General features: G+C 34.6%; 3 protein-coding genes across 3 annotated transcripts; 1 reads left to right on the top strand and 2 right to left on the bottom strand.

Moving 5' to 3' along the window:
* Positions 1 to 4589: 4589 nt before the first annotated feature.
* On the top strand, positions 4590 to 5760 carry LOC106340143 (probable F-box protein At1g60180). Its single transcript, XM_013779003.1, has one exon. It carries the CDS (start codon positions 4754 to 4756, stop codon positions 5684 to 5686), a length of 933 nt encoding a protein of 310 aa, XP_013634457.1. The 5' UTR covers positions 4590 to 4753; the 3' UTR covers positions 5687 to 5760.
* On the bottom strand, positions 5754 to 6792 carry LOC106340144 (casparian strip membrane protein 1). Its single transcript, XM_013779004.1, has 3 exons — positions 6438 to 6792; positions 6150 to 6273; positions 5754 to 6062 (listed from the first exon to the last, which is right to left on the bottom strand). The coding sequence occupies exons 1-3, from the start codon at positions 6719 to 6721 to the stop codon at positions 5847 to 5849; spliced, it is 624 nt and encodes a 207-aa protein (XP_013634458.1). The 5' UTR covers positions 6722 to 6792; the 3' UTR covers positions 5754 to 5846.
* A 1215-nt stretch (positions 6793 to 8007) lies between these two features.
* LOC106340864 (casparian strip membrane protein 1-like) lies at positions 8008 to 9150 on the bottom strand. The gene is made up of 3 exons (XM_013779694.1): positions 8814 to 9150; positions 8476 to 8599; positions 8008 to 8384 (listed from the first exon to the last, which is right to left on the bottom strand). The coding sequence occupies exons 1-3, from the start codon at positions 9092 to 9094 to the stop codon at positions 8169 to 8171; spliced, it is 621 nt and encodes a 206-aa protein (XP_013635148.1). The 5' UTR covers positions 9095 to 9150; the 3' UTR covers positions 8008 to 8168.
* Between the last annotated feature and the right edge of the window lie 2071 nt (positions 9151 to 11221).

Here is an 11221-nt window from a genome sequence, read left to right as displayed (position 1 = left end):
CCGTCGGAATGTCCGTCAGAATACCGCTGTTTTCTTGTAGTGAGTGCTCGACGATATATATAAGAATACAATTCTAAATTTAACTGTATATATGCAGTGGATATAGTCCGTGAAAAGGGAAAATTAGGTTGAGAGTAGGAACCGGAAACAAAAAAACACATACAATAATGTTGTGGGTGTATTTTAATATCTCGCAAATGAAATTCTGATAACATTTCTATGACTAAACTCCGATAAACATTTTTTTATATATAAAAAGCTGATACATTTGTTATTATAAATTTTGATGAAACATTATTGCTAGTGAATGATTTGAATTAATCTTAAGTTAAAAATCCCAAAGGAATTTTTATTTAATACTTTTGCGCCAAATAAAAACTCAAGATTAATATAAATGTGTTTGACACAACATTGTTAAAAATGTTTAATGTTTTTTTACTGAAAATTTGTTAATGTTTTCTTAAAAATGTTTTGAATTTATAACTATATTACAGATGTAATTTAAAATCAACAATAATATACAAAGAATTTACTAAAACAATATATCATCATCTATTTAGATGAAATAGTGATATGCTTTAGTAATACATTAATAGAAATTTCACAAAACTAACTTTAACTAAATTTAATGTCTTTGGTTTCCTAAAATAATATATATTATAATGTTGCTCAAATTTTAAGATGGTTTTCCACAAACAATATCCAATTACTATATAGTCCAAATTAATAAAATTTGAGTTTAGTTTATTACATTTTAATCAGCAGTTTACTAACTAATGGCATGCATATTATTAGTATATTGTTTAATATATTTAATAAATGTGAAGACGACGTTTTTTAAAATTATTTTCAATAGTTTAATCATGCTGATGTAAATGATTGTTGGCCTTTCCTTTTCTCATTCAGCCTTTTCTTTTTTGGTTATTACATAAAGCTGCATAAACCTAATCGACGGTGATATCTTATACATAATTCAGTTTAAGGGAACCCTTAATCTCTTTGTCATATATAGCATGAGGGTTGTCCATTCCCTTTTGTTTCTGGAACTATACACATTATTTCTCTTTTATATGTACTTTTTGTTGTCTCGCATCTCGTATCTTTAGTCACGGACTCACGGGGAGTAATTACTACCTCTCAAAAATGTCCGTGCACTTACTTATTTTATAATTGCCTATAACGGAATAAACATTGTTCTGCTTGTACAATACATATATATTCATTCTTATCCTTTTCTTATATTTTTTTTTGTTAAAGAACTTTTTCTTATATTCACTAGTAAAATTCCGCCGACCTTGATTGTTTAATTCAAGTTACGAATGATAGAAATAATAAATGGTTTTTCATATATGTAACATACAAGAGGTCAACATGCGCCATCCCTTTCCCGCACTCTCACGTATCTGTCTGCCTCATTTGTTTTGGCAGATTACATCGTCGCATATGCCCGCACGTATTTGATCAGTTGATCTTCATCACTCTTATGTTTTTTTTTATATCCACACTTTCTACAGTTTGATCACTATTTGCGACTGTACCTGTGTTTCTAATGTTGATGGCATGTGAGAGAGGATCAAAGTTTCTAATACTATTCTAATACATTAAGAATTGGATTAAGTCTCTTCCCCTGCATCATATCGTCCATATATCAAAATTATGTTTATAGACAACCATTATAATTTTTCCTATATCTACTCTATTAAAATAGAATCCTAAATTTATCTACTATTGAAGTTGTTATTTATGTTTTGGATTGTTTCAAGTTTGTTAGTATATTACTTAATTTATGGATCATATCAAGTTAGTTACAATATATTTATATTAAACGCTACTGCTACATTAAAATCGAACAACTTAGATTAAACCAATAATCTACTCTATTCTAAGTAAACCAAACGAATTATGTTCCACTAAAATTAAAGTAGACCGATTGTATATACAATTATATTAGTAATACAATAACTCTTATTTGGATCTCTTTTACCATAGATGAAACTTTGTTCTAAGTTGATTTATACCTTTCTCTTACCCACATCATATATTTTATACATCATTCTGAAAATATACTGAATGTGACGTTAAAAAATACTTATGTGTTTGGTTGCAGAATGTAAAATGAATTTGAAAAGTATTTAATTATAAAGTTACTCGATAAAAAATTCATATGTATTTAATACATATATGTTTCATATTATCGGGTACAAAAATTCTTCTAATCGGAACCGAAAAAAATCGACCCGAATAGATCCGGATCCAAAAAGAACCGATTCAAATAAATACGGACCGGAAATAATTGAGTGAAATTTTACAAGTATATATTGGGCCCAAGTGTATAGGACTCAAAAGGTTAAGACAACTCAAAAGATTAAGGCATGAAGAACTCGAACCCGAACCCGAAAAGAACAGGTCCAAACCCAAAAGAAACTGGTCCGAACGCGATCCAAAGACCCGAACACCCAGACCTATTTAGGAAGATGTGATTTTCAGTATATACTTTGAAGTTCATAAATACAGAGAATTCAAACTGGCATAATTTTATGAAATCATGGGCCTTAATTCAACACTTCAAAATTATTTTAGGTTTTTTTTTTGTTTTAATTAGAGAGATAGGTAATTATGTATATTATATTATTGACTTTAAATAGAGCAACAAAAAGGTGCACAAGAAAATTGAAAATTAACATCATAAATTATTTGGCACAACTATAATCATTTTAAACTCTATATTTTAGACTAAAAATTATACACATCAAATATTGACTATATTACATAATTATATGTACATTATATATGTTGGTATTAAACATATGAAAATTCAAAATATATAAAATATAATTAATCTAAAACTTATTACAAAAATTTTACGCAAAGCTTATAATATAATTGCATTATTTGTGGCACAGTTAAAAAAAAAAATTATACCGCCAAAAAATGTATTGAACAAAAATAAAAACAAGTAAAATAAATAATTTACACAAAATTATGAAAAACCTTATAGTATAAAACTTATGAATTCTGTGTGTTCAAATAAATTTAATAAATTTGTTCAAATCAATTTTTATAAATTTAAACAAAATTTATCAATTTAGTCGATAAAAATAATTTTACATTTGAAAATACGAATCAAAATAATTAATAAATATCCGCCCGACTGGGCGGGTTCTAATCTAGTAAATGACTTAATTTTGGAGGATATTTCATGTGTTGGATTATATAATGTCAAGACACATCTAAAATATAAAACAACTTAGAACCTAAATAGTATTAAACCATGTTTCAAGATTAGCATCTTAAGACCGTTTAATTTCTAAATGGTAATTGACAAACAATAACAAATCTTAAACAACTTATAATCATCATTCATCAAGCCAATATTTTGAATAGAATGTACACTCTTTTCCAGTGAATAATCAAGTTGTCCCGAAATTGGATGCATATGTGGTAGTGGATGCTTGAGCTAATTATTCTTTGCCAGGACTTTTCTGATATAAAAGTTCACATTCGTCCCAAAAATTCATTTATAATCTCCATAATCATGTAGTTTTAATTTCTATTAATAATTAATACTAGGTAATACCCGCGCCTTGCGCAGAATGTGATTATTAATTTCGTTATTTTTTAATAAGGAGACATTAATCTGGATATCTGTTCGGTTTTATGTTGTTTTTTTATTTTTAATCTCCTAAAATATAACTATCATTTTAAATCAGTATTTATTTGGTTTGTTTGGTTAAAATGTTTGATATTTTTGGTTTTTTTCCTATGATAATCAAAAATTACTATTATTTATTTTTTTTCATGTTATGAATCTTAGATAGTCGTAATGTCGAACCAATGGTTTCACATTATAGTTTCTAAACGGATAATAGTTAAAAAAAATTATTAAGACAAATCATTTTACGACCATGAAAGAAGCATTAAGAAAAAGAATATTTTAACTTCCAAAAAATTAGATATTTCAGTTGTGGTAAATACTTAGTTATAAGGTGCTCACGTCAATGTGCACATGTATGTGTATGTAAAAGTATATAAAGGTGGTTGATAAATATATAAAGATACTATTAATTAATATTAAATGACATTTTTTCAAAATAATACATGAAAAATAAAATTCTTAAAATGAAATTATTTAAAAACAAAAATATTGTAAAATTTATATAAACTATAATATATAATTTATATACAATTCTTTAAATATATGTATATATATATATGCATATAACATATCAAATTGGATATCCGTTCCTATAAATATTGATATTTGTGATTTACTTTTTTTTTTACGGATATTGCATTTTAGTATTTGATTTGCTTTGTAGAGTAATGGATATCCGAATTTTTCGGTTCGAATCAAAACGGATAACGAATCGAATCAAAATTTATGAATAATTTGTCCAGTTCTATTCGTAAACGGTAAAAAAAAGTAAAGAAGAACCATGCATGTGAATTTTATATTAAAAAAACGTAAAGTACATAGTGTGACCATATTTATGTAGAGTTTGGCTGAAAAACTTTCTACATGTAACATGTGTCTATTTTATTGTGAACGCATTTATTGCAATGCTTTTACACATGATATGTATCCAGTTTAGTGTGAACACATTTATTACAATGCTTCTCGGATTGGGGGCAGTTAAAGAAATGACGATAGATAAAGGTCAAGTTGCCCTTATATACCCCTTCACTAATCAATCAAATATCATAAACTAATAATCACTTGCAATTAGTAAATAAATCACTCAACACCGTGAAAATGGCGGACTCTTCCTCCACCACCGTAACGGATTTAATCTCCACCGTCCATCAAGATATCATAGAGACTCACATCCTCACGCGCCTCGACGGTCCAACCCTAGCCTCCCTCTCCTGCGCCTCCACACTCCTTCACAAGCTCGCGTCCAATGAATTCCTCTGGTCCAAAATCTGCCGGTCCACGTGGCCTTCCACCGCCACCATCTCAGATAACCCCCGTTCTTTTTTCTCCGACGTGTATTCGGTTCTTGACGCTGGTGGTTCAGTTTCTGATCTCGACCGTCCCTTTCCAGAGCTGATCTCCGCCGTGGATCTGCACTACAGAGGGAAGTTGATTCTCAGTAGAGTCGTGAAGACGGAGACGACTACGGCGTGGTTCCTTAGCTCGCCTCTGAGGATCGATCTTGTTGATGCGAAGGACACTGTGGAGACGCCGATCAAGCGAGGACGGTGGACGGAGGACACGTGTCGTGATCTAGAGCAGGATTTGACTTTGAGCTGGATCGTGATCGATCCTACCGGAAAGCGTGCGGCGAATCTGTCGAGTCACCGGCCGGTGACCGTGCAGAGGAACTGGCTAACCGGTGAAGTGGAGGCGAAATTCGCGACGGTGGTGGGATCGGTGGAGTGTGTGATCACGGTGGTCACATGCGGAGAGGAGGAGATGCACGTGAAGGAGGTGAGCCTTAAGGTGGAGGCGATGGAGGGAACGAGTTTGAACGGGATGGACAGTTTGGTCATTTTGAAGAGTGTAATGGAGGGTAAGAGGGGCAATGGAAGAAGGAGAGAAGCGGAATCGAAGTGGAGACACGAAGAGTTTATGGAGAAGAAGAGAGAGTTGAAAGAGAAGAAAATGAGGGTAGAATTGGTATTTGACATTTTAACTGTCGCTGTTGGGGTTCTAGGGTTTGGTCTCGTTGACTTCTATTTTTAGGTTTTAGTATTACAATCAATATTTAAGAGCCTCTAGATGAATCAAAAGCTTTGCAATAAAACTTAAAACAACTTCAATTACTTTACCCACATCATGATACTCACGCACAAAAAAACATCTATAAGTCCGTTACGATCTTTACAAGAAAGAAAATGTGAAATCAATGCCTTTTTAGAGCAATGGCTGAAATGACGATGAGAACGATGAAGAAGACAACTGCGATAGAAGCGGCTACAACTGCGCTACTCACGGCTTGGCAGAAGTCTCCAAACTGCTGACAAATGGGGAGCCAATTGGTGTTTGGGTTCCCATTATGCGCAAGGTAGACAATTGCGGTTGCCGCAGCCGCCGCTGATGTGGTAAGCGTGACGACCACCTTCACCATAGTATAAAAAGAGGATGAGTTTCTACGAAATCTATAATTTTGTAATAAAATTTGGAATATGTTTGTTAGTGAAGCTACCGTATCGGAGACGAGGAGGATCAACCGGGGTGCGGCGGCAAGTGGACGGATAATAGTTACAATGGAGAAAGGAAGTGAAAGGACGAGATAGCTGGCGACCATGGCTATGGCTATCACAAAGAACCTTCAAAAATGATTTACATTTATCTTACTAACCGGACAAGTTTAACAAAGTAAAGACGTATGTTACACTCTGGTTAGAAATATAATATATATATATATATGATTTATTGTGTAAAAACATGATGTTAATTAGTAGTCATACGTTAAGAATTAAAATGGACTTACTGAAATGTGGCAAAGTCATCGTAACCGGCTTGGAACTGTAAGAACTGGGTAAAAAAGGGAAGAGTCTCCTCGGCGGTGTACATGACGGAGGAAGCAGTGATAGTTGTTACTATGGCCGCCAAACGTAGGAGGAAATCGAATATGGCCAAACCTCTCTTGTAACCGCCTCCTGCGGTGGCTACCACAAAGCCCATCTTCTTCTTCTCGTCCACAACGACATGGCTTGTACTTTTGGTCATGGTGCTAGGCTCGCCGACTTCAATGGTGGTAGACTCTTTCGCCATTCTCTCTTGCAACTGGGATTTAGATATTAAAGAAAAAGTGTTTATGTTTGTGTGTTGAAATGCTTTGTACTTCTGGTGGGAAACAAATGGGAGATGGACAAATGTTTATATAGTGATTGTATTAAGTAATGATTGACTAGGAACAAATAATTATAAGCTAATTAATGACGAGGTTATTAGTTGTTTAAGATTGAGGTTAGTTGATTTGTTAGGGGTCAGAGAAGAGGAGTAGTTGCTTATTACAGTTACCCACTTAATTGGGTTTGAGCTAACAATTAAACTCAAAACAAATGCTATATTATTATGTGTAAAGTCTAATGAAGTGGGAATATCCATACGCAGACACGAGAGCTTGATTATGTTCATTTTAGTCCATGCATAGTACAACCAAACTTTGTTAATTGAATGACTAACTACTTTCAAGTTAGTTATTTTTAAGTGAAGCACAAAATTTCCGTATGGTTATTAACTTAGTCATGCATAATTAATTAATCATTTAGTAAGCAACATCGCTTGATCTCTTGGGGTTTAGAACACAAGGATGAACCAGCTGATATCCACCGGCACGAATTAATTACCACTGATCACTTATTTAATTACTCTTTTGATTTAAGCCAAGTACAGAGCTTGAGGACGATGTTCTTCGTTATACATTAACTATTTATCTTTATGAAAATACACCAAATGTTAGTTCGTTTCATTAATTTGACATGTTAAAAGATTAGGTCTTAAGTTCAAATCAATGTTGAGAGAAAAATGTACTTGCATGATTAAAACAATTCTATGATTTTTATAGAAATTATGCTTGTGTGAATTATGTGTCAAGTAGGACTCATGGGTATTTGTTAGAATTTTCTTTAACAAAATTGGAAATCTAGTATTACAAGTAATCTAAAATACTTTCGTTACTTATATCCTCTATAAATTGGTTACAAAATTACAAAAAGGTAAGTATAATATATGGTTTTTCGGTTCATGCATGTTCTCATCTTGCATTTGCTCGTTGATATCGTTGGAGATTGATCGCTGGGAAACAAAAAAAAACACAGCAATTCTTACAGTACAATCTAAGATCACTCGAAACATTAGTGAGCTTAATCGATCAAGGGCAGTGGGTGGACCTGACTTGACCTCGATTATGAGAAGTTTGAGCACTATGATGACTTTGAGATTAATCGCTTGTTGGGTTTGCTTTTAGTTCACATTTACTTTTCTAGGATATACTATCAATTATTAAACGAGAACCTTTATACTTACTTATACACATCGGAAGATTTCAGGCTGAACCAAGACAATTTTCCTTCAAACATATGAACTCTTGTTACACTTCCACACCATAATGATACCACATATACTTAATATCTCATGTTACACAAATCACACGCCACAAACATATACATGAAATAACCTAGATCCCTTTCGATCTTCACACGCGGGAAATATGAAATCAATGCCTTTTTAGGGCAATGGCTGAGATGACGATGAGAAGGACGAAGAAGACAACCGAGATAGAGGCGGCTACAACAGCAGTACTCGTGGCCTGGCAGAAGTCTCCAAACTGCTGACAAATGGGGAGCCAATTGGTGTTTGCGTTGCCGTTATGTGCAAGGTAGACAATTGCGGCAGCAGCAGCCGCTGCTGCTGTGGTAAGCGTCAGGACCACCTTGAAATATACATTAAAAATAATGAATAAGATGATGGAATTAAATAAAAATCGGAGAATAGAATTGTGTATATATGAAAGGGGGAATTACGGTGTCGGAGATGAGGAGGATGAGCCGGGGTACAACCGCAAGTGGACGGACAATAGATACGATGGAGAAGGGAAGTGAAAGGACGAGATAGCTGGCGACTATGGCGATGGATATCACAAAGAACCTTCAAAAACGATTTACATTTATAAATTTTATTGTCACTGACCGGACAAGTTTAAAATATATAGCTGTACATGACTTGATTTACAAGTAACACGAGTTTATATACTCGATTTCAGAAGAAACTATAGCCATAGTTAGAGATATAGTATCATTTATTATGTAAAAACATTATATAAATTAGTAACCATACGTTAAGAACATGATGGGCGACTTACTGAAATGTGGGAAAGTCATCGTAGCCGGCTTGGAACTGTAAGAACTGAGTAAAGAAGGGAAGAGTCTCCTCTGCGGTAAACATGACTGAGGAAGCCCCGATGGTGATTCCTATGGCCGCCAAACGGAGGAGGAAATCGAATATGGTCAAACCTCTCTTGTAGCCACCCCCTGCGGCTGCTGCCACAAATCCCTTCTTCTTCTCGTCCACTGCGACATGACTTGAACTTTTGGTCACGGTGCTGGGCTCGCCGACGTCGATGGTGGTGGACTCTTTCGCCATTAATTCTCTCTTGCAATTGGGATTTAAAGAAAGAAGTTTGTTGTTTGTGTACTGAAATGTTTTGTACTTGTGATGGGAAACTAATGGGAGATGGTCGAGTCTTTATATAGTGCTTTGTAATTAAGCAGTGATATATTATAAATATTTTGTAGCTTTTTTATGGTGAGCTTTCAGAAGTGTTGATTAATATTGAGTTTAGTTGATTTGTTAGGGTCTCGGAAAGTCGGAAGAGGAGTTGTTGCTTCTTACTTTCCCCACTTAATTGGGTTTGAGCTAATAATTCAAGACAAACGAAAAGCTACATATATCCTATGTCAACTAATAAGTTGGCATCCGTATACAGGCAAAAGGGCTTACTAACGTTTGATTTATCTTCATTTTATTTCATGCCAATTGTACAACCGAGCTTTGTTAATTGAAGGACTAAAAAATCTTTTTTTCAGATTAGTTAGTTAATTTCAACGAAGCACATATCTTCCATATGCTAATTTGCATGATCTTGATCATTCCTTCCTGAATTATGTTTAAGATCAATATTGCCATTTTCTTAAAGATCGAGTACTGTGGGACTCTGATTTGGACCATAATTGGCATCAGCATCACTACCCTGTATCATATATGCATGTCCGTTCAGGCTAAAGCCTAAAGTCAAGTCCAGCCCAATCCCAAAAAGAATTTTTTAATTGAATAAAATATATGTTATGTTATGAACCAGATTGTGGATTACTCATAACCAAGAGATTATGATTTGTAATCTTTCCATTTATCTATGACGGTGTAATCTCCTATATAAAGAACTTCTATGTTATGAATAAAGATAGCTTTTTTCATTACTTTTATAACACGTTATCAGCACGAAATTCTAAATCCCTAAGCTAATACCCAAATCGAAAAACCCTAAAACCCTAACCTTAGCCAGCGATCCGACGAACCCTAAACCCCGATCGCGTCTGTTGTTCCCGCATCTGTTCCAGCTCGCGTCCTCGATCAGCTTCATCCCAAGGCGTTCCTGATCCTAGCTCAGACGTTCGCGACCCGAGAGAAGCTCCAGCACGCGACCTCTTCCTCGTTCGCGACAGCATCATACAGCTCATGTCCGACGATCAATGCGTTCCCGATCAAGCAACAAAGGACGTCCGCGACCCGATAGAAGCGACTCGATCCATTCCAGCTCGCATCCCGTTCGTGTCTAGCTCGCGGCTCAAGTCCTTTGGTGGTCCGATTCAACAATCATCTAAGGTTAAAAGGTAATTCAAAACCTAAGAACCCATAATCGAACATGGATTGATTGATAAAGAATGAAACCCTAAAACCCTAATCTTTATGAATCAAAACCATAGGGTAATAGATCAAAAATCTTATGGCAACAACTTATCTCTAGCATAGACGTAGCTATTTAGCTACAGAGATCAACGGAATCTATTTCTAGCTATATAGCTACGAATTGCTACGGTTAGCTACAAATTTAGCTACAAAGTCGAAATTATATATTCAGTTGCTATTTTTGTAGCTAACTCGTTTAGCTACGGAAAGGTCTTCGCCCGTCCGTAGCTAATCGAGTGAATTCTTGTAGTGTGTAACTTTTCCTAGACAATCTGTCTATCTTCTTAGCAAGTTGCGGGAGCTTGTAATATTGAAGGCCATATGCGAGACATCATCAATGCATGTACTTTGGTATGGTTGCCCCCATTCTTGAGGTAGTTTTCGTTGATTGAGGGCCTATTATAAAGCACTTTTGAATCTCCATGATTCTGTCTAAATATTTATTTTACTACAAAAACAAACAAAAAGTGGAGTCGAAAAAATGGAGTTTTAAGTTGACAATTATAACGTGATGTTGTTTATTAACGATTGATACACACTACAAGAAAACATCGGTATTCTGACGGACATTCCGACGGAAAACGAAGTCCTCGGAATTTCCCGAAGAATTTCCGAGGATATTCCGAGGAAACCCAAAATTTGGTTTCCTCGGAATATACCGATGGAATTCCGAGGAAATATCAATCCGTCGGAATATTCTTATGAAATACCGAGGAAAAATGTGTTCCTCGGAAAAAACCGATGAATTCCGAGGAAATATTATAGCCGTTGGAGAGCCGTTGGGGGATTTTACAAAATTCCGAG

This window comes from Brassica oleracea, chromosome C4 (assembly GCF_000695525.1).
Source record: "Brassica oleracea var. oleracea cultivar TO1000 chromosome C4, BOL, whole genome shotgun sequence".
Classification (NCBI taxonomy): Eukaryota; Viridiplantae; Streptophyta; class Magnoliopsida; order Brassicales; family Brassicaceae; genus Brassica; species Brassica oleracea.
This window is presented reverse-complemented; position numbering and strand designations above follow the sequence as displayed.

Coding starts and splice junctions, on each gene's coding strand:
- LOC106340143 (XM_013779003.1), top strand. CDS start 4,754: ATGGCGGACTCTTCCTCCACCACCGTAACGGATTTAATCTCCACCGTC.
- LOC106340144 (XM_013779004.1), bottom strand. CDS start 6,721: ATGGCGAAAGAGTCTACCACCATTGAAGTCGGCGAGCCTAGCACCATG. Junction 6,274..6,437: donor GATGACTTTGCCACATTTCA/GTAAGTCCATTT, acceptor TCATTTTTGAAG/GTTCTTTGTGATAGCCATAG. Junction 6,063..6,149: donor TCCTCCTCGTCTCCGATACG/GTAGCTTCACTA, acceptor ACTATGGTGAAG/GTGGTCGTCACGCTTACCAC.
- LOC106340864 (XM_013779694.1), bottom strand. CDS start 9,094: ATGGCGAAAGAGTCCACCACCATCGACGTCGGCGAGCCCAGCACCGTG. Junction 8,600..8,813: donor GATGACTTTCCCACATTTCA/GTAAGTCGCCCA, acceptor TCGTTTTTGAAG/GTTCTTTGTGATATCCATCG. Junction 8,385..8,475: donor TCCTCCTCATCTCCGACACC/GTAATTCCCCCT, acceptor GTATATTTCAAG/GTGGTCCTGACGCTTACCAC.